Source organism: Chrysochloris asiatica, unplaced genomic scaffold (genome assembly GCF_000296735.1).
Source record: "Chrysochloris asiatica unplaced genomic scaffold, ChrAsi1.0 scaffold00005, whole genome shotgun sequence".
Lineage (NCBI taxonomy): Eukaryota > Metazoa > Chordata > Mammalia > Afrosoricida > Chrysochloridae > Chrysochloris > Chrysochloris asiatica.
Window position 1 is genome coordinate 813,219 of NW_006408523.1, and position 22,595 is coordinate 835,813.

General features: G+C 48.6%; 1 protein-coding gene across 4 annotated transcripts in view; it reads left to right on the plus strand.

Moving 5' to 3' along the window:
• The first annotated feature begins 745 nt into the window (after positions 1-745).
• Positions 746-22,595, plus strand: part of HSPH1 (heat shock 105kDa/110kDa protein 1) — a 29,866-nt gene continuing 8,016 nt past the window's right edge. The window contains exons 1-12 of one of the 4 annotated variants that reach the window (XM_006831924.1): positions 746-816; positions 4,459-4,516; positions 7,257-7,397; positions 8,389-8,511; positions 11,166-11,265; positions 12,265-12,398; positions 12,903-13,147; positions 13,888-14,116; positions 15,646-15,752; positions 16,382-16,515; positions 19,286-19,494; positions 21,616-21,747. In XM_006831924.1, coding sequence (XP_006831987.1) covers positions 7,371-7,397; positions 8,389-8,511; positions 11,166-11,265; positions 12,265-12,398; positions 12,903-13,147; positions 13,888-14,116; positions 15,646-15,752; positions 16,382-16,515; positions 19,286-19,494; positions 21,616-21,747 — 1,440 coding nt within the window. In that variant the 5' untranslated portion in view covers positions 746-816; positions 4,459-4,516; positions 7,257-7,370. Of the gene's footprint in view, positions 817-1,081; positions 1,189-4,458; positions 4,517-7,256; positions 7,398-8,388; positions 8,512-11,165; positions 11,266-12,264; positions 12,399-12,902; positions 13,148-13,887; positions 14,117-15,645; positions 15,753-16,381; positions 16,516-19,285; positions 19,495-21,615; positions 21,748-22,595 lie in introns of those variants that run through there. The other 3 variants (XM_006831922.1, XM_006831923.1, XM_006831925.1) reach the window with 3 other exon arrangements.

Here is a 22,595-nt window from a genome sequence, read left to right on the forward strand (position 1 = left end):
ATAGATCTGCTGTAACTGCTGAGGTTCGTCCAGATTGTTAAAAATAAGCAGCAAATGGTACTACAGCCTTCCAAAAAGTCGACCCATTTAGAAGCCGCTTTCTTCAAAACAGAAAAACAATAATGACATTTTATCCTACAAAGGACTATCCTTAAGTCTGATGAATACAAAAACACTTTACACACAAACTGGCATTCCTTCTTGAAAGCCATCATGTATCAGTTATCAGAGTAATCTAGACAATAAAAGAAGACAATTAAAAAAAAGAATCAAGGGAACAGTAATTCTAGCTCCTTCACTAGTAACACAGAGCAAATATACCAGCGAAAGCCTGGGAGACCAGGCGAGTCGCTAAGACAAAGCCGCGTCCCAGCATGCGCCGCGGCCGGGACTACACATCCCAGCCCGCCAGGCGCACAAAGCCTCTCAGCTGGACTACAACGCCCGAAATGCTCTGCGGGCACCAGCTCGGCCTCGCTCGCGTCCCTGCAGAAATTGGGTTCTTTCTCCTCCCGCTCTGCCTCCCTTTGGGTCTGCCCATTGACAAATTAGCAATGTTACGGGTTTACAAGTCATTCCTCATTCACTGCCTTGTCATTAGGACAGCAAGGAGCCTCTGGCCAAGGCGGCCGGAGGCGGAGACGGGGGCGGGTCGCCGAGGCTTGCGTCAGCCATCGGCGCCGGAGCGGTTCTCCGGCTGCCATGGCAACGGCGGCCAGTCTCGGGGGCGCCCGGCCCCCATTGGGTGGAATCTTTCGAGAAGGCTCGAGAAGACGGAAGCGGAAGTGGCACGTGGAGGGGCCGGTGGAGGCGCCGGTGAGTAAATGCCGCAGGTTCTGGAAAGTTCCCGGCAGTGCGGTATAGAAGACCGAGGGCCTGGGACCGCCCTTTTTTGGCCCGGAGTGCGAGCGTCCATCCCCACTGGGGAGGCATCCGGAGCTCCAGAAAGCTGCGAGGAGCCCCGCGCCACCGTCCCTTTTCGTCGGAGTCGCCTGGCTGACAGGCAGCCTGCCGGGTCGCGCGCCCGGGCTTCGGGGCCGCGCATCGGGTTAGGAACGCCGATCGAGTGGCCGCACCGGCCATGGCGGTGGTGGGGCTGGACGTGGGCTCGCAGAGCTGCTACGTCGCGGTGGCCCGGGCCGGGGGTATCGAGACCATCGCCAACGAGTTCAGCGATCGCTGCACCCCGTAAGTGGGAACCCCCAGGCTGCCGGGGTGGCTCCTCTGGGTGGGCGGCCTCCTTTCCCCTCCGCATTGTGAGTCTCCCAGTGCTCTGGAACCTTCCAGAAACCTCCGTGTCGCTCGCACATCCCCATCGCCCGCCCTCTTACCCACTTCCCGGGATCGCGTGCGAGCCATCCGTGCGGAATCGTGCAGTGGGCCTTTATGTTTCCACTGTTGATTGTGAATCGGATGAAGGGGACCGTCATTTATTTTGTAAATGAATCTTGCATGTGATAGGAATCCCATACTTGGGGTGAGAGGATTACAATTCCGCTTCTCCCGGGGATGCGCGCTGGTGGCTGTATTGGGTGGCATAGTCGACAGGACCCCATTTTCAAAGGCAACTTTGGGGGTGCGTTGCTCACGAGGGTCTGGAGGAGTTGAGCGGCGCTGCTGCTCAGGAAAGAGGACTGAGGGTGCTGGTAGGCAGGCGCGTGGGGTGGACTGTGAGCAGGGATGGAGAGGAACCGGCTCCAAGCATGGTGGGAGTGCAGAGCGAAGGTAGTCTGGGGGAGCCCTGGATTGGCCTCAGCGCTTCCTGCGTCTGTCTCCTTGCAAGTCCACAGCCTGTTTCTTGGCTTCTGTGCTGAGGCCTCTGTAATTGGAGCGTAGGAAGAAGCGAGCCGGCCGCTCAGGCTTTCAGGCCGAGTGTCCTTTACACCTTTGTTCTTTGATCCCATGTAATTTTTTTTTAAAAAAGGGAAGACGAGCTGTTCAGAGCAGAAAAATAAAATCAAACCCAACCCATTACTATGGGGTTGATTCGGCCTGACAGCGACCCAATAGGACAAGGTAGAAGTGCCCGTGGGGTCTCCCCGGACTGGAAACCCTTCCCAGGGCAGACAGGGCCCTGGTTCTGCCGCCCAGGGCCCGATGGGTCAGAGGAGAATAGGGGGAAAGTCGCATGGATAAAGTGTCCACTCTGTGAATGTAAAGGAGCCCCAGTAGCGCTGTGGGTCAAGTGTTGGGCTGCTAACCACAAGATTTGTGGCTCAAATCCACCAGCTGCTACCTGGTAGAACGATTAGACAGGCAGCTACTATAAAGATGACAAGCTCGGAAACTGTATGGGGTATTTCTACCCTGTCCCATAGGGCCCCTGAGTCAGAACCGACAGCAGTGAGCTAGGTGGACTGCAAACCACAAGGTCAGTTCAAACCCACCAGCTGCTCCTCGGAAACCCTATACAGGGTTGCTATGAGTTGGAACTGACTCCATGGCACTTAACAACAACAACTGATGAGTTTAATAAAATAGGTGTTTAACTTAATTGCTTTGGCAAACAATCTGATTTCCGTTCCTCAAATGAGTCACTTTGCCCAAAGTGCAGGGTTTCTCTCTGAATGAACGTAGAACACGTTTTAAAGGTCTAGCCTCTGAACTTCTAGAATGCTGATTTAGCACTTGCTCACATCTTCAGGATCTCGTTAGAGCACATCTCAACTTGATTCTGGTGTCAGGTTCCTAATGGTATTGAATGTCGCCCTTAGCCTTTTGGGATTTTGTTCATCTCATTTACCATGAGTCTTCCTCGCCTTCCTAATCGAAAACTCAGTGGACTCCCTCCCTCCTTCCTCCCTAAACTCATCTTGTGCTTGTCTGTCACGGCTCCCGTAGAGATCTATAGCCTTGGAAACCCTGTCTCTACAGGGTCACTGTGAGTCAGCAGTGAGTTTGCTTTGATTTTGAGTGCACAGGTTGAATTCCTAATTGAAAGGTCTGTGGCTGCTCCTGGGGAGAAAGATGAGGCAGTCTGCTCCCATAGAGATTGATGGGCCTGGTAACCCTGGGGTCGCAGCTCTGCGCTGTTCTAGAGGGGCGCTGTGAGTCGGTGTGGTGTAGTGGGTTCTTCACTCCTTCCATCTCTGTTTATAAACTCTGCCTTTGGTGGTTCTTGGCCAACAAAGAGCCTCTTGGGCCCTGGGGAACTGCTGGGTGGGGTTTCCAGGGGAACTTGGAAACTAAAGACACAGAGGCCTGTGTGGCGCGTAGGATAAGCACTAGTTTGCTAACCTCAGGTTTTGCCTTGAAAACCCTATACAGGGCTACGAGACAGCGCTTCACAACAAGAGATAGGCAGTGAGAGGGGTGATCAGAACATTTGTGTTTGTACAGAGTTCCTGGTAAACATATTTTTGCTGGTTAAGTGTTTGTGTCTGGGGCCAAATTTTAAGTACTATGACAGTGAGTGGCCCCAAAACCACCAGACCCACGGCTGCCACGTTGATTGTGACTCATAGTGACCCTAAAGGACAGAGACGAACTTCCCCAGAGTTTCCAAGAGCCTCATCTTTCTACCACGGACTGGCTGGTGGGTTTGAACTGACTGTGTGATTAACCAGTGTGCCACCAGCGTGCAGTGCTTTGAGGTTTGAGGAATGGCACGGGTACTTGAGGTGGTGGTGGTCTTGTTAGGTGCCATCAAGTCGGTACTGACTCATCGCGACCCTATGCACAACAGAACAAAACACTATCCGGTCCTGGGCCAACCTCACTACTGTTGCCACACTTGAGTCCATCAATGCTGCCGCTTGGCCAATCCATCTCATTGGGAGACTTCCTCTTTTTCTCTGACCTTCCACCTTACCAAACATGATATCCTTCTCCAGTGACTGGTCCCTCCTGACAATATGTCTGAAGTATGAGAGACTAAGTTTGGCCATCTTGGCCTCCAAGGAGCACTCTGGCTGCACTTCTTCCAAAACAGATCTATTGGTTCTTTTGGCAGTCCATGGCACTTTCAATATTCTCCTCCAACACCATAACTCAAAAGCATCAATTCTTCTGTGGTCTTCCTTATTCACCGTCCAGCTTTCGCATACATATGAGGTTATTGAAAATACCATGGCTTGGGACAGGCAAACCTTAGTCCGCAAGCTGACATCTCTGCTCTTTGACACTTTAAAAAGGTCTTGTGTAGCAGATTACCCTAATGAAATATGGGAAATGTACCCTCAGACACAAGCAGATTTCATCCTGAGTGGTTTTTTATTGAGAATCCAATCTGCCTTGGTTAGATTCTCAGAGCAACAGTTGGTAAGTAAATTGGTGTGTGTGTGGTGGGGGGGAAGGGGACAGCGGGAGACAGTTAGGGGTCTTCCTGTTTGTATCTGACCAAAGCTGTACTCCCCACAACAGGTAGGCAATTTATGTTCACATTCTCCATTTGTGGGTTATAAATATATACGCGTACGCTTTTTGACACCTTTCTGATGTGTGGTTTGTTTTCTCCAGGGCAGTCATATCCTTTGGATCAAAGAACAGGACGATTGGAGTTGCAGCTAAAAACCAGGTATGTTCTGGGCAGGAGTTCTGTGAGGGCATCTCCAGAGTCCCGCCTCAGACATGTACTACGCGACTTTTACATGGCCTGTTTCCCTATGAGAAATACACTGCACCTGTGCATCAGGTTTTCCCTGCGGTTCCCTTTCTGGATTTATTGACTGAGACCCACTTTGTCATCTGCCCACCTTAATTTTGAGGAACATGACTTACTTTCAAATTTATTAACCTAATTTTAAAACATATAATTAAAATCGTAGACGTTCTTTGTTGTGACGTTTTTGATGATAACACAGCATGACGGATCTTTTTATAGAAGGATTTACAACTTCTTCCGGTTCCTTCATCATTAGGTCACAGTTGGAAAACATCCTGTCCTCTGTCTGGATGGCTACCGGCAACCACATGTCTTTACTACACACTTGCAGTGGGGCTGGTTTGAGAGGATGCAGGCAGTACGCCTGCCGTAGTAACTTGAGACTTAAGATGAGATTTAAAAAAAGTGCAATGTCTCCTCAGGTTTTTTATTGATTACAAAGTGAAATGGTGGTATTGTGGATATATGAGGAGCCTTCAAAAAGTCCATGGGGAGAAAGGAATTTTTCCACAAACTTTTGAAACCTCATATTCAGCTAATTGAGTTATTGAAATGAATTTCATCTGTTTCAGTTGTTATTTTTTAAATGGATAACTATAAAATGAAATTTACAAGCATGAGTCACATGTTTGGGGCCACACTATAGTGCTGTTGAACCTCATAGGCCTAGGTCTTCTGGGATGGGGAGGAAAATAAATGAGTTTTTATTATTATTATTATTTAATGCATCTTTAGAGGTTTTTCAGTTAGACATTGAGCATTTTCTTATAAATACAGAAAATACTGTGCAGAAAGAACAAAACCTATGTTTAATAACTGCCTTCTGGTGTGACCCTGTGGGCGAATGCATCAGACTGTAAAGTCGTTAAACTGCAAGATTGGTAGTTCAAGCTCACCAGCTGCTCCTTGGAAACCCAATACTGGGTCGTTTATGGGTCGGAATGGACTCGATGGCACTTAACAACAACAACAACAACATAGCTCCTTACGGAGCCCTGATAACAGAATGTGGTATCCGTTGGGCTGCTAATTGCAGCCACTCCACAGGAGACAACTGAAGCCCTCTGCTCCCGTAAAGATTACGGCCTCAAAAACCCCGTGCAGGCTCACTCTAAGTTAAAATCTACTCCGCGGCACATAGCTGCCACCACCATTGTAGCTGGCTAGTTAGGTGAAGAGACAGTTGGGGAGGAGAGGAGTCGGTTCCACCAGGAGAGAACCGTCTCCCTCAGGTTAGATCTCTGTGCTGGTAGGAGGAGGTGGGGAGCCTCCCATCAGGCCTCTGGATGATGAGGCTGACTTCTTTTTGATTTTTAGATAGCAAGACATTTGACTTTTAAACATGCTTAATACCCTACTTGTTAAGTGCCGCCACGTAGCATTCCTGGATGACGAGGCTGACTTCTTTTTGGTTTTTAGATCGTAAGACATTTGACCTTATAAGCATGTTTAAAACTCTACTTGTTAAGTGCCGCCACATAGCATTCCTGTTGAGGGTTGCCAGCGAGCACCTGGGGAGTTTGAACTGCCAAACTGGCTGTTAGCAGTTTAGTGCTCACCCTACAGTGCCACGCCAGGACCCTACTGTATCAAGCTCGGTAGACCAGAGGCAAAAGTCACTTTTGGTATTTTCAAGCGAATAACTTCACATATTCTTTGGTTCTTTTGTTTTAATTATTAAACAAGGTTCTCACTGACAACTTTGAGTAAAGCAGTCTCAGTAATGGGACTTTATTAATTTGGAGCTCACCTAATCTATTTGGCCAAAGCAGTGGATTAAAACCAAAACCAAAACAAAACAAAAAAAACTAAGCATTTTGGGTATTGTTGTGTTCTTGAATATGAAACCCAACCCTCTTTCTGCTTAGTGTGGTGTTTGGGGCTGAGGGGGGAGACTGCTGTGCACTTGGCAGTAGCTTGCTCACAGCAACTGCCCAGGCCAGGGAGAGAGCCTTATTTCACACCCGCTCGATCGCTGGCGTCCTGAGAAGGCATCAAGTCCTCGTGGCACAGCATGCAGATGCGGATCTCCTCAGGAGAAAGACGAGACTGTTGGTGCCCATAAAGGCGGCGGACAGTTCTCAGGAGTGCTAAGGAGCAGTTCCACTGTCCACAGGGTAGCATGAGTAGAGGTTGACTCCACGACTGGGGACATCAAGGCCTCTTGACTCTTCCCCTCTGGGTACGGCTCATTTAGCACGTTCTATTCTGTTGGTGGAAAAGTAGCTGTTGATGTGTTTGTCCTGGCCACTGAGCCATTACTAGCCGGTAGAAGTGCGCACCTTACACAAGTGGACCTCATTCATCCATGGTAAACTTTTAAGAGTGAAGTGCAGGAAGAAAGAAAGGAACGCCATAAAGTGAAACTGTCTGGGGCACTTGAGAAACTTGGTCCTATCTCACAGTCTCTGAGTCTCTGAGCATTCTGCAGACTGTTTTAAAGGCCCTGTGACCTTGTTGCCTCTGGTTCACACAGCGTCCCTTCTGGTGCATTCTAAAGCATAACGTTCATTCTTCAGAAGGGAAAAGTCCAGCGCTCCAGGGAAAGTTTGTGTTTTTATGAATTGAGCAAGGAACTATATAAAAGTATTCAATACTGAGGACTGCATGTTGAAATCGGAGAGAAATGAAAAGTCTTGCCTTTCTTTTGCAGCAAATCACTCATGCAAACAACACAGTCTCCAACTTCAAGAGGTTTCATGGCCGGGCCTTCAGCGACCCCTTCATTCAGAGGGAGAAGGGGAATTTAAGTTACGATTTGGTTCCAATGAAAAATGGCGGTGTTGGAATCAAGGTAATGTAGTTGAGCAGCCTTCTCTTCTGCAGAGGTGGGCGGGGGCTGGGAATGGTGAAGGAGTTGGCTCCTGTCCTGCAGGTTGACTTCTCAGCACTGGGTTTGGTAAGTTCCTTAATTGGGGACACTGTTGAACTTGCCTTCAGGGAAACATCATGACTTTCCCTAGGAAATCAGTTGGTTGTGCTCCACTACTAATTGAAGGGTTGGTGATTCAGAGTCACCCAGCGGTGCTGTAGCAGAAAGGTCTGGCAATCCTTCCACGGAGCCGTCTGCTCTAACCCAGGGGTTCGCCGGGAGTGGGAACCCACTGCTTGGCTTGTGTTTCGTTCACCTACGTGGAGCTGCTGTGTATGTACCTGACTTTTCTTAGATGGACAAGGTGGTCTTTTTATTCTTAACATAGTCTCCGGCCGGCTGCTGTATAAACTTGGAAGTGTACCAAATGTTTGCCCAAATTGTCTTTCAAAATGATTCGAGGATAATATCTACTAGGGGGCTTCAGAAAATTCATGGAAAAAAGGAACATAAACGTAATGGACTTTTTCACAAGCTCTTTGAAGCCCCCCCTCCCCCATGTGCTTCTGTGACCTAATTTGCATTCCTTGCAGCTTTCTGAATATTGGAAGAATCAGGCAGATTGGATAGTGTTTTTCCGTCTTCACCTTCAGTTGTGTAGCTCCCCAGGTGGCGCAGTGGCAGTCTGGAGCACAGCGGTGGGACACACCCAGAAATCTTTCTTTAAAACTCACAGGCGTTCTGGTCTTGTGACCCACACAGAATCCTACTTCTCTGATTGCATCTGGTCAGGGAGAGTGGAAACTTACTACCTGCTGCAGTCTGCGGCCCAACCTTTCCTCCTGCTTGTTTAGGGACACGCTGTTTTCCTTTCCCAGTCGTGTCTGGGAGAGAACATGTGGTCTGATCTAGAAGTCAGTACTGGCTTGTACGATGGAGGGCTGTGTGACCGAATTCTCCCCTCTTGCTGTAGGTCATGTATATGGACGAAGAACATCTGTTCAGTGTGGAGCAGATTTCAGCCATGCTGCTGACCAAGTTAAAGGAGACTGCTGAGAACAATCTGAAGAAACCAGTGACAGACTGTGTCATTTCAGTAAGTAGAGTGCAGCGAGACTGTTTGTGATAAATCCCCTCCATTTTGCTACTCTTTGAGGTGGCAAACCTGTGGAAACAGTCCTGTGGTTCTGGGGACAGGCGTTCTGCTGCTGTGTTAGCACAGTGTCAGGAGTGTGTACCTAAGGAGGGGGAGTGGCAAAGGATTTTCGCCAAAAAATGACATCAGAAACCTCCTGTGAGGCCTTTAGGAACTACAAAGTGTCCTGTCATCTCTGAGGAGAGTATTGCCGCTCGCTGATGCACTGCCCGCAGCTTGGTTGCGGAGAAGCCGTGCAGGTGAGAGACAACCAGGCTTCGTGGTCGGAGAGAGCCGCCTGGAACCCGAGTCAGCCTTCCAGTCTAGAAACGCACTCACCCCCGTCGCCAGTGACACTAGGGACGTCACACTCCTTACAACAGTCACCTACCTGAGATCCAAAGGGCAGCGTTTTCCCAGGAACAGAGTTCAGAAGGGTTAGGAGTGAAAGGCGTGGAAATGCAACCAGGGAGTGATTGTTACCTTGTGGGGACTGCGTCCAATGACATGGAGCGCAATGTGGACGGATGTTGAATGTGACACTGATGACCTGCTCACATCACACAGTAAAGTAAAAGAGCAGTCATGGCGAGGAGTGCCCACAGCATCCGGTCCTGCAGTACTGCTGGTGGACGGTCACAAGCCGGGTGGCCACCTCTGCCTGCTCAGCTCTCAGGTCACGTGGGTTTAGATCTGTGTGTGGTACCACATGCTCCCTACCAGGCTTCTCTGCCACCCTGGCTTGGGCTGCAGTGTGCTCTTGGCAGTGTCTGCCCACAGCAGCCCGACCTTTCTACTGTGGTTCCTGGCAGGTAAGGAAATGCAGGCAGAAGGACTCGTAGAAAAGACGGGAAGGCAGAGACTCTTTTTTTCTTGTTTATTTTTCACGTGTGTGTGTGTGTGTGTGTGTGTGTGTGTGTAGGGATGGGTAGGAGTTCAGTTAGGACTATGTCTAACTAGGATTTCATTTTTGGTTAGGATTTGAGCTAGGGTTAGGACTAAGACTTGGTCTAGTTTTAGGGTAACAGATCTGTTTTGTAATTTCTCTGAAATCTGATTTTCCCTTCATTTGAAGTTCTGTAATTACTCCCTTTTTTGACTTTATGTGTTATTGTAGCAGATTGGTATCTCTGGTTACCAATTTTCAGTCTTTTAGATTTGGAGTCCTGGTGTGGCGCTGTGGGATAGTGCACTGGATCACAAGGTCGGTTTGAACCGAAAGGTCGGTGGTTCAGATTCACCTATACAGGGTCACTGTGAGTCGGAACTGACTGATGGCACGTAACAAAACCAAAGGTTTGTTTTGGAGCCCTGGTGTGGTGCTGCGGGATAAAGCACCAGATCAAAAAGTCCATTTGAGCCACTAAGTTGGCGGTTCAAACCCGCTAGTCACTCCTTGGAAACTCTATACAGAGTAGTTATGAGTCAGAAATGACTCGATGGCACATAACAACAACAAGGCATATATGGGTTGAGTTCTGGGTGATCCTGCCATGTATGTTCATCTCTGGTTGTTGTCTGATGCTGTTGGTTCTCAGTCCAAGGAACTCCTTTAGTCTTTTTTTGTAAGGTTGGTCTGGTTTTTGCAAATTTGTTTAGTTTTTGCTTATCTGGAAATATCCTAATTTCGCCATCATACTTGATGGACAATTATGCTGGTTATGTGATTCTTGGTTGGCAGTTTTTCTTTGCAGAATTGTTTATATATGTTGGCCCATTCTCTTCTTGCCTCTGTGGTTTCTGCTGAGAAATCAGAGCTTAGTCTTACTGGTACTCCTTTGTAGGTAACTTCGTTTTTCCCGAGCTGCTCTCAGAATTTTTTCCTTGTCTTTGGTTTTGCAAAGTTTGGTTTCAGTATGTCTTGGTGACTTTCTTTTGGGGTGTATCCTATTTGGAGCCTAACTTCTTGAATGGTTATCTTATCTTTTGTGATGTTAACAAAGTTTCCTTCCAGCAACTTTTGGACAGTTTTCTGTATGGTTATGTTTTCCTCTTCCTTTTCTGGAATCTCAGTCACATGTTAAGATATTCCTTTTGATAGTGGCCCACATAAATCTTAGGCTTTCTTTGAGTTTTTAAATTCTTTTCTGATTGTTCCTCTTGAAGATGAGTGTGGAGAGATTTGTCTTTAAGTGCAGCTGGTTGGGTCTGCCATTGATCAGTTCTTCCTGGCCCTCTCATGCATTGTCTATCGCTGAAGTCTTAGTGTTCATCTTCTGCCTTCCTAACTGATGTTTGTATATGGTTCCAATTTTTCGTTCGCTTAGTCAGTGTGTTCTTTTATCATTTCCTTGATCTTTTCTTTGAACCTGTTGACATTCTTTCCTTATCAAGTAGTTCTGGTTCCGTTTGTGTCTGCTGTTGGGTTTAAGTCACTTCCGACATGTTTTGTGAGTTTTCTTGATACATTTTAACTGCAGTTGAAAGTTTGTGTTTAGTAACGGTTGCTTTTGATACTGTAATTAGTTGGGGGGCACTCTTGTTGCGGACCGTGGAAGGGTTGGGCTGGAGCCCTGTTCCAGTGTTGTGATTTGTCCAAGCACCCACTTGGCTGACGGTTGGGGGTGTCTGTCTTCTTGATCAGTGACACCCCCACCTTGCCTCTTGCTCTCTAGGTCCCCTCCTTCTTCACAGACGCGGAGAGGCGGTCAGTGTTGGATGCAGCCCAGATTGTCGGCCTGAACTGCCTGAGGCTCATGAACGACATGACTGCGGGTAAGGAGGGGACAGGGGTAGATTTTGTGCTTGGTAAGGTATATGCTGTTCTAGGGTCGCTCTGAGTCAGCACCAACTCAGCAGCACCACACAGCAATAAGGAAGGTATGTGTTTAGGGCTGTACGTTCTGAAACGCAGGGGTTTCAAGCATCAGAAAAAAGTAACCCAGACTCTTCAGTATAGGGGAGTGAAGTGGCACTGTACAATGAGCACTGGACTGCGAACCAGAAGGTCAGTGGTTCAGGCCCAACAGCCACTACTCAGGAGGAAGAAGAGGTTTTCTGCTCCTGAGATGACAGGAGCCCTTAGAAGCCCTCTGCAGGCACGCTGAGAGTCAGACCACACACAGCAGCACTTAAGAGCCAGTGTTAACGATAGAGCAGATGTTTATCTTGGAATTAAAAACAAAAAGGTAACAACTGCAGTGCTGTAGAGTTGGGTCCGACTCAGAAGACCAGGCTGTGAATCGTTACAGGAGCAGAAAGCCTCTTTCTCCCTTGTAGCAGCTGGTGAGTTTGATGTGCCAACCTGTGTTTAGCATTCCAGTGCTTACCCTACAGCATTGCCAGTGTTTCACAGTAGCTATAGTTGGGTAATAAGTACTTCGTTTCTCGGGATGCACGGTCTTCAACAGGTTGTGGTGGAATTGTAAGTCCGATGTAGTGAGTCCGGTCACTGCTGTAATCACAGCCCACACAAAGGCTTTTGAAGAGTTAGTGGAAGGATCGAATTGAAAGATACGGCGTTTCCCCACCCACTTTGTAAAGCTGCCCTCCAGTGTCTTGCTCATCTCCACGTCTTTTCATGTGCTGTGAGTCCCTAGAGCCTGCCTGGGGTTCTCAACCCAGAACAGGAAGGTCATGGGTCTGAAGCTGAGTCTAAGGGAAGAAGGTCTTTACTGGCTTCATGTAGCTAAGTTTCCCGTACGTGTGATTGTAGCAATGAAGGTGCTAAGAAAACATGGGCTAGATCATCGAAACATGCTTGTTTTTTTGTAGTGGCTCTGAATTATGGGATCTATAAGCAGGACCTTCCAGGCCTGGATGAGAAACCTCGGATCGTGGTTTTTGTTGATATGGGACACTCGGCATTTCAAGTTTCTGCCTGCGCCTTTAATAAGGGAAAATTGAAGGTAAAAAAGCACACGTTGGAATTCAGGCCACCAACACTAAATATGTTAACAACTGAGGGCTTCAATGCAACGTGAGGAAAATTCCATTATCTTTCAGTTTCATGTTCCCACAAACTTTGAAGCGCCCTTGTATTTGTGGTGACTTTAAGATGTAACCGAGCTCCTGCGTATGCTTGTTCTTGGCCATGAAGACGTTGTTCAGGTTCATTCCTTAAAGACGCGGTTTTGTCTTGGCATGCCTATGTGTTCTTGCTTAACAAACAAAAGCTTTTTTTTTTGTTTTGTAAGGATGCCGCCCACGTAATCTTTAGAATTTCAAGATATTGTGGTGATCCTAACATTCTACTAGAATTTTGTGGTTACGGCTTTTCTAAATGACTTCGATTTTGTGGTTCCTTGAAATGTTGGCCCTTATTGGTCTTCAGTTGTTCCTGTACTGATTAAGATCCTAGTTACTAACCTAATTGAAAATAACCAAGTTCTTTGTTGTTTTCACTAAATTAGGTCCTGGGAACGGCCTTTGATCCTTTCTTAGGAGGAAAGCATTTTGATGAAAAGTTAGTGGAACACTTTTGTGCAGAATTTAAAACCAAGTACAACTTGGATGCAAAATCCAAAATCCGAACCCTGCTTCGCTTATATCAGGAGTGTGAGAAACTGAAAAAGCTGATGAGTTCTATCAGCACGGATATCCCTTTAAACATCGAGTGCTTCATGGATGACAAGGACGTGTCGGGAAAGATGAACAGGTGTGTCCCCTGCTCGGTGGGAGTCTTGGCTGCTTCGCAGCGCTGTCCGGTATGGCCCGAGGCCTGGGAAGCCATCAGGGACCACCAGTAGACTGGGCCCGCCTGCAAAGAGGGTGTGGAACGTGTCTTTCTTTGCTGAAGGCCCTCATATGGTGGTGGCCTTTCGGTATTTTACACTTTGGAGTATTCTGGGCCGAAAGTTGAGTCATTACGTGTCTTTGTGGCACAATGGCTAAGTGCTTGGCTGTACACTGAAAGTTGCTGACCTGCCGGTGGCTCTGTAACAGGAAGACCTGGTGATCTGTTCCCATCAAACTTGACCTCATAGGAGACCCTGTGGGGCAGGTCTACTCTGTCACGTGGGATTGCTGTGAGTCTGTTCCCAGCAGCAGTTAAATAATTGGTTCGTTGAATTATTTTGAGATGTGGATGGAATTGGGTTTTCTATTCAAAACGATGAAAATTAGCTCACATTGGAGACTAAGGTGGTCAATGGGGATCTGAAGAACGTAAAGGTGGCTTCTCCTGACTTTGTGACCATCTAAGAGAACTGTGTCTGATTGTACAGTTAAACGAAAGGGCAGGTGAGAGACTTGTCAACGTGTGCAGGATTCACACACTTCAGAGAACCACGAGACGCATGGGGTTGTTAAGGCTCACTTTGGAAAAACAAGAGACGATCACTGGCTTTTAGCTCTCTCTTCCACAGACTCACGGAACTCTTCCTCCTGTCTGCCAAGGTCCCAATTTGAGGAACTGTGTGCTGACCTCCTGCGGAAGATTGACGCGCCCCTTCGTGCGCTGATGGAGCAGACACAGCTGAAAGGTGATGACATCAGCGCTGTTGAGATCGTGGGAGGCACTACCCGCATCCCAGCTGTGAAGGAAGCCATCGCCAGGTTCTTTGGGAAGGACGTGAGCACAACGCTGAACGCGGATGAAGCCGTGGCCCGTGGCTGTGCTCTACAGGTATGGCCTCCTGAGCCTGCTCTGGGCGCACTTGGCGTCACTACATCAGACACCGTAATGACTTGCATGTAGGAGCTGCAGTCAGTCAGTCAGACAAGGTTAAATGGGTTTCAAGTTGAGCCATTTGCCTGTTGGTCTACTTAGCAGGGCTTTAAAGTACAGCAGGAGCACCTATAGATAGGGGTGGTAAGGCTGAGCACTCTTCCTTCATGAGGATGCCTTGCTGATAATCTGGAAAAAATGGAAAGTTTATCAGTCTAACTGCTACTTAACAAGCAAGGTAATTTTGGCTTTTTCTTGGAAAGATCCTGTTTTGAAGAGATTAACTTCAGCCCCGTGCTGGGTCTGTTTATCTATGTAGTCATTTTTGTACGCCCAGTCTACATCAGAAACTTCACTTGTCTTTTGGTAGTTACCTATTGCAAATTTGAATTGATCATCACTTTTTTCATCCATGAAATTAATTTGAAAACGATTACATCATCCCACCAGCTCTGTGATGATGGCGTAGAACCAGCCAGTATTTCGTTTTATTATATCTGAGGTTACGGTGCTTCAGAACCACAGGGGCACATGGTAAATGAGCATTTGGGGTGTTGCCCTTTGTCTGTCCCTCAGGTGTCAGAACGACAGTGGGGGCAGCGATCTTGTGCCCGTTTGAACACACGCAGGACTATAATGCTGACTCGAATCACCATGAGCAGGTCGCTTCTGGAAATGAGAAAGTGCTTCCCATGTTAGTGTTCTCAAGTCAGTTCTGACTCATCACAACCCTGTATAGAGTTTCCAAGGAGCAGCTGGTGGGTTTGAACTGGTGACTTTGTGGTTCGCAGTCTAGTGCTGATCCTACAGAGCCATACCAGGAGTCCAGTAGTTCTCATAGCCCCTGGGAAACTTCCTGTTGGCTAACCACCATGGTCCTAAGGCTATAGGATCCCTGGTGGTACAGTGGTTAAGTCTTGGGATGCGTACCATAAGGTTGGTGGTTCGAACCCACTAGCCACTCTGAGGGCGAATGATGTGGCTGTCTGTTTCTGTAAAGATGACAGCCTAGAACCCTCATGGAAGCCTCTAGAAATATGGCCCTACAGGGTCGCTGAGTCAGATTGGACTTGAGACAGCAGCAGCTTGTTTTAGCCTAAGGTTCTTTGATCTTTTATAGGTAGCGTTTGGTGTAGTACTTAGGTGAGAAGTTGTTTATGCTTGGGATTACGTATCCCAAATGAAACACTAGAGCCGTCAACTCCATTCCGACTTAAAGTGACCCATAGCTCCTTCTGTCCCCTTAGGGTTTCCAAGACTCTAAACCTTCACGGGACAGACAGCCTTAGCTGTCTCTCTTGGAGCGGCTGGGGGGTTTGAACTGCTGACCTTGCAGTTAGCAGCCCGATGCAGAACCCACTGTGCTACCATGGCTCCCTGGCATGTCCTACACTGTAAACACATTTGAGCTTGCATTTTGGAGTTCTTTGTTCAGGCGAGCATGGGGCACGTGCTGACTTGGTTGTTTCTCTTTGTACTCTTCCCAGTGTGCCATCCTCTCCCCAGCCTTCAAGGTTAGAGAGTTTTCTGTCACTGATGCCATCCCATTCCCGATATCTCTGTTCTGGAACCACGGTTCTGAAGACACCGAGGGGTACGTAGCAGGAAATAACTTGTTAGGTAACAGGTAATAAGATTGATAAACGTAGGTGTTTGTCTCCCCATCAACCAGGAGCCCTTGTGGCTCAGTGGGCTAGCTATCGGCCTGCCACTAACCAGAGGTGGATGGTTTGACCCTCCCCCCAACCCCCCCCAGCTGCTCCATAGGAAGAAGATGAGGCAGTCGGCTGCCATACCGCTGGCAGCCTGGACACTCTCTGGGGGCACTTGTTTTCTGTGTCCAGGGCTACTGTGAGGCAGAATCGGCTTGGCTGGCAGTAGGTTGGGTTTACTCATCAAACCACCAACGTGTCAAAACCCAACCTACTGCTGCTCAGTGGATTCCAGCTCACAGTGCCCCGACCTCTGTCTCAAGATTGCGAGTCTTCACAGAGCAGACAGCCTCATGTTTCTGCCTCGGAGTCACTGTGGGTTTGAATCACTGACCTTGTGGTCAGCAGCCCAGTGCCTGACCAGTACACAGCAGAGGTCCGTGAAAGCCCGGGGAACAAAGGCAGGAGCAGAGTGTGCGGCTTGCTGTTGTGTTGTGGAAATTGTCTTTCCTGTCTCAAGACCAATGACTCACATGGACAGCCAGCCTCTCCTATTTCTTCTCCTCTGCAGCGTTCACGAGGTCTTCAGCCGGCACCACTCGGCCCCGTTCTCCAAGGTCCTCACCTTCCTGAGAAGAGGACCCTTTGAGCTAGAAGCCTTCTACTCAGATCCTCAAGGAGTCCCCTACCCAGAAGCAAAAATAGGTAAAGGCTGAAGGGGGACATGCTTGCTTGTCCTTCAGGAAGCACACCCAGAACTGATTGCTGAGCCCGACAATCCCAAATAGAACATCATTCCACATGAAGATGTTCCTCTATTTGGAACAACACCCAGACCCACTGCCATTGAGTCGATTATGACTCATAGTGGCCCCAGAGAACAGCGTGCACCTGCCCCCTAAGGTTTCTGAGAATGTCCATCTTGATGGGAGCAGACAGCTGGGTTTGAATCGGCAGCCATGCGGGCCCAGTGCACTACCAGGCCTCCTTAAATGGCTTCAAGTTAGTCCACGAGGACACTGAGCTTGAGATGAAAATGTGACAGGCTGAGTTCTCTGGAGAAGCAAAGCCACACTCAGCCAAGAGCAAACAAGCTCTGTGGCAAGTACGTCAGCAGCAGGCCCCAACCCCTGGGAAATGCCCCTCCAGCTGACTGGTCATCCTAGAACTGACTGCACCCTAGCTGGCATCACCTTGGGGTGGTTTTTGGGCCTGCTTCAGTGTGGTGACATCAGCGGCTCACCTCCACAGGAAGCTTTTGTACAGGTGAAGTGTCACTTGAGGGATGACAGTTTCCATTTAAGACCTTCCTCGGGCCATGGGACTGACTTCAGAGCACTTGTCTGTCCCAGAGGTATATCTTGTTAGGACCATTTCCCCCAGGACGGTTCTACACTGTCACACAGGGGTATGATGAGTTGCCGATGGTTGTTAAGTGCCTACAAGTCTGTTCTGACTCAGCAATCCTGTAGACAGTTTCCAAGGAGTGACTGGTGAGTTTGAACCACTGACCTTGTGGTTCAAGCCGACCTTTCAGTCCAGGGCTTTATTCCACAGCACCACACCAGGGCTCCCGATGATCTATAAGAGTATATACGAGTATATAGTGACACAATAGATGACAGCCTAGGAAACCCTGTGGGACAGTTCTACTCTGTGACACCAGGGGGCGCTGTGAGTGGATGATCTATAAGAGCATATATGAGTATATAGTGACACAATAGATGACAGCCTAGGAGACCCTGTGGGGCAGTTCTCCTCTGTTATACCAGGGGGCGATGTGAGTGGATGATCTATAAGAGTATATATGAGTATATAGTGACACAATAGATGACAGCCTAGGAGACCCTGTGGGGCAGTTCTCCTCTGTTATACCAGGGGGCGCTGTGAGTGGATGATCTATAAGAGTATATACGAGTATATAGTGACACAACAGATGACAGCCTAGGAAACCCTGTGGGCAGTTCTACTCCGTTACACCAGGGGTTGCTGTGAATGGATGCTCTATAAGAGTATATATGAGTATATAGTGACACAATAGATGACAGCCTAGGAAACCCTGTGGGGCAGTTCTACTCTGTTACACCAGGGGGCACTGTGAGTGGATGATATATAAGAGTATATACGAGTATATAGTGACACAATAGATGGCAGCCTAGGAAACCTGTGGGCAGTTCTCCTCTGTCACATGGGGACACTGTGAGTTATAATTCAGTGGACAACACCCAGCAACAACAAACAGACTAGATGTTGTGAACCAGAGAGTTTTCTCATTTTCTAATAATATCCAGGAATTTGTTGAGCGGTAATTCGTTTGGCAGATGGTTCGATGTAGGCTGTCTGGGTAGGTTGGTGTCTTTGTTATTTCCCGTCATGTAGCGGGTACTATCAGTCTCTGGCACTGCATGTCATTTCCATGGTGCCACCTAAACCAAGGACCTGTCTGTATTCTTAAGAACCGTGCATGGTCGTGGGTTCTCCAGGGTAGGTGGTTTCTGTCCCGATGGCCCTTACGACATCATTTCTGAAGCGAAGGCTCTGACTCTTGCTCATGGTCTGTTTCCAGCATCTCAGTGATCTCTGGGAGTTGGTGCTCCCACTTTCCCTATGTGGACAGGACTCTGAATCCAAGGCTGATAAACCCCAGCTGTGCTCTTCACATCATTGGTTCAAACCACTTACTTAGACTAAGGGCTCTTGGAACCTAACTCAGGAATGCCGTGCCCTGGTGACAGTATACTGCAGGCCACCAAGCCAGCTCGGGTAGCCCAGTCTCTGCCCTGGTGGCTTCTAGAGTTGGCCCTCTTAACCATGCCCTTATGAGGTGCTGCAACCGCTATTTGTTCCCAGGTCGTCTCTGGCATTGTTTGAGCCTCTTGGGGCACCTCCCCCATTAAAATGGGCTCCAGCCTTGAGGTGATTCTGCCAGAAGACCAGGCCCCCTGCCAGAGCGTGCTCACTGCTGAAGGGAGTTGGCTGTAGGGCGCAGGCTTGCCTTCACTGGAGGTGTGTGGTTCAGGTGCTCTGGAGGTCTTCAGGGTTTATGAAGGCTCAATCCAGCAAGTCGTTAGTGTACTCCGTACTTGGCAGTATGCGAGGGGTCTCCCTGGAATAATGGAATTGAACGATGATGGGGTTTGTCTTGGAACTTTCTAAAGCCCTTTCGTATTTTAGGAACGTTTACGGTACACATTAAAAGATGCAGACCAGGTCGAGTGGGGAGAAGATGAAGGTTCTAGAAAAGCAGTGCTCTCAGATTGGTTTCCTAGTAGACTAAGGTCTACTCTTGCTTCTTGTTAGGTGATGTCAAGTTGACTCTGACCTATAGCAACCCTGTATAGGGTTTCCAAGGAGCAGCTGGTGAGCTTGAACCACACACCTTGCAGTTCAAACGACTTTACAGTCTGATGCATTAGCCCACAGCCCTACAGCTGGACTTACGGAGTTCTAAACGGCGCTTATCTTTTTGTCCCAGGCCGCTTCGTAGTTCAGAACGTTTCCTCCCAGAAAGATGGAGAGAAATCTAAAGTGAAGGTCAAGGTGCGGATCAACACCCACGGCATCTTCACCGTGTCGACGGCGTCAATGGTGGAGAAGGTCCCCATCGAGGAGAGTGAGGCGTCCTCTGTGGAAGCAGACGTGGAGTGTCCAAGCCAGCGCCCCACAGAAAACCCAGATGGTGATGTAAGTGGGTGGCTGACCCCTCTGCACTAGGACATCCTGCTGACTTAACTGCTGAGCTCTAGGACAAGGGTTTTTCTTCTTAGCTCTTTGATCAGAATTGTGGGCAGTGAGTCAAGCACCATTAGGGCCAGCTCACAGTGATCCTGTATAGTATATTCAAGGAGCAACTGGTGGGTTTGAACCGCCGACCTTATCGTTAGCCGTCTCTTGCTTAGCCGACAGCACCACCCCAGGGCTCCTTGGGCAGTGAAGTTGATCGCTGGTAAACACATCTTGGAAAGTGCAGCGAGCGTAATCTGCATCAAAGGGCACGAGGCTGGAACTAGGAGGGGCTGCTCCTTTGCACAGCCTATTTCTGTTTGGTGAGCTAGCTACCGAATATTAACGTGGATTTATTTATCATTTATTGTATTGCAAAACTGGCATCAGTATTTCAGAATATCTTAGGAGGGACTGTCAAAAAGTTCGTGAGAGAATGGAATTTTGCCACAAATCATTTGAAACCTCCTTGCATTTACTATTATTTCCCTGGGGTGAAGCTGGGAGAAGGGAAGGAAGCCAGCCGGGTACTTCCCCCACCAGGCTTCAGATGAGAGGGACTTCACAAGTTTGTGGGCAAAGGGTTCCATTTTTTTGTTTTTTTAATGACGTTTTTGAAGCCCTCGTAACTGATACAGGAGAAAGTGCTGCGAGCGACAAGGAGAGAGCTGTTGCGGTCACGAGTGTGTGTTCGCTCCAGGTGGTCAGCAGAGTTGGGTGGGGAGCGTTAGCATGGATCAGCCATGACAATAGGCTCTGGGGACTCCCAGCGTCAGCTGGATGTGGAGATGAGAGCAGAGTGGGGCAGGTGCCATCATGTGAGCTCCCGTCCACATCCCCATGTCCACATCCCCACGTCAGGCCGCAGCATGAACCTTGTGACCTTGCGTCTAGTGCTCATCTAGAAAAACGCCTCAAGGCACCTTCATGAGTCATGTGGCCAGCACCCCCTGTCCTCTCAGTTGGCTGCAGAAAAAGTAGTGACAATTCATTAGTGTGTTTTGGGGACATTACACGAGGGGCTGCAAAAAACTCATGGAAAAATGGAAATGACAGATAACAGTCGGTTCCGACTCAAAGAGACTGGTATGAGTTTCCAAGGAGCGCCTGGTGGGTTTGAACTGCAACCTTGAGGTTAACTGTCTAGCGCTTACCTTACAGCTCCACACCAGGACATATATGTACATACATACATGTACACACACGTGTATATCACAAGTGTCTTGCTTGTAAATCTCTTCCATGTCTGTCATGGGATCTTGAGGCTTTGAAAAAAACAAATGAGCAAGAAAAACAAATGGGCAGAAAGTAGTTTGTTTTCGGTGATGCAAAGTCAGAGCCAGCAGCTACTTGCTTGGGATTGAACGCTCCTAAGAGGAAAATCGGAAAGTGTGGAGGGATCCTTTTCCGTCTTCCTCCTCAGAACCGTGTGACCGTGTGGCACACTGTATGCCCTGAAGTCTTGGTAGAGCACGCAGAGGAAGTGGGGACAGAGACTGTCTGCAAGGCCTCTGAGTGGAGTTTCTGTTCTTAGCTAACCGCTGGAGTAAACTGCAGTAGAACCAAGTCTCAGGACGCCAGGTGGCTGCTGGTGCCTAGGCCTTGCCACCGTGTTTCTGGGGGCCAGGCCTGAGGGAGACGCTGGGTCCTGTCAGTAAGCTGAGTGGGCATGATGCCACTTCATCCTCCAGCTGCCTCTCCGTGTCACATAATGCTGTTCTTCAAAGCATTTCTTACATGGTAAAGAAATGGTTGAGAAGTATTTTGTGTTGCTTTCAGCCTTGTGTTGTTGTTTTTGTTATGTGCCGTGGAGTCGGTGTTGACTCATAGCAACCCTGTACAGGGTTTCTGAGGCTGTAAATCTTTACAGGAGCAGAAAGCCTCTTATTTCTCCCGCGGAACTGCTGGTAGTTTCGAACTGCTTACCTTGCGGCTCACAGCCCAATTCGTAACCACTACGCTACCAGAGCTCCTGTGTTGGGATCTCAGAACTGAGGGTGCCGTCTTTGGTGCCTTCTGACTTTTCATCATGTGCAAGTACGGCTGCTTTCTACATCCTTCGTGCCTGGACTTTCCTTTCAGAGAAATGTCCAGCCAGAGAGCAGTGAAGCCGGAACACAGCCCCAGGTACAAACTGATGGCCAACACACCTCCCAGACACCCCCTCCACCAGAACTTAGCTCCGAAGAAAACAAAATCCCCGACGCCGACAAGGTCAGTGACTTTCCAGTGTTCATTAGACAGCGTTGCACGGTGTGATCAGTAATGTCATGGACTCCACACATCCTCCAGGGCCAAGCGCCAGCTTACTCTTCGTAGGACTTGTCTCGGTTCCTTGTCTGTGGGTGTGTCTCACCTAAAACCAGGTGGAGGTACTGGCGATCAAGTAAGGGGATTGACCGTGGCCCATCAGAGCAGGACACATCCACGGCAAACACCACGAGGCTCCTGACGAGGCTGCGCTATTTGTAATGAATGTTAGCGGTACAACTCGGTGCAGTCTCAGCGATGGGATTCCTTTTTACTTGGAATTAGTGTTATGTGCCGTGGAGTCGGTTCCGACTCATAGTGACTCTGTACAGGGTTTCCGAACCTGTAAATCTTTACGGGAGCAGAAAGCCTTATCTTACTCTCGTGGAACAGCTGGTAGTTTAGAACTGACGTGAGATTAGCAGCCCGATTCATAACCACTGTGCTACTAGCTCTCCTTTTCCACTTGGAATGTTGTTGTTATGTGCTGTTGAGTCTATTCCAACTCATACTGACCCTGTACAGGGTTTCCGAGGCTGTAAATCTTTACAGGAGCAGAAAGCCTCATCTTTCTCCCGCGGAACAGCTGGTAGTTTCCAACTGCTGACCTTAAGGTTCACAGCCCGATTCGTAACCACTACGCTACCAGAGCGGTGATAAATTCATGCGCTGTCCAAGCCTGGGGAACTTTCTTCAAGCTCAGGAGAGACGTTATGTCTCAGACAGACACAAGTATGTTAACCGTGATCATCTGGTAACAGCCAGGGTGTATATCAAAGTCATGGCTCCCCAGTACGTGTGTTGGCAGCGTA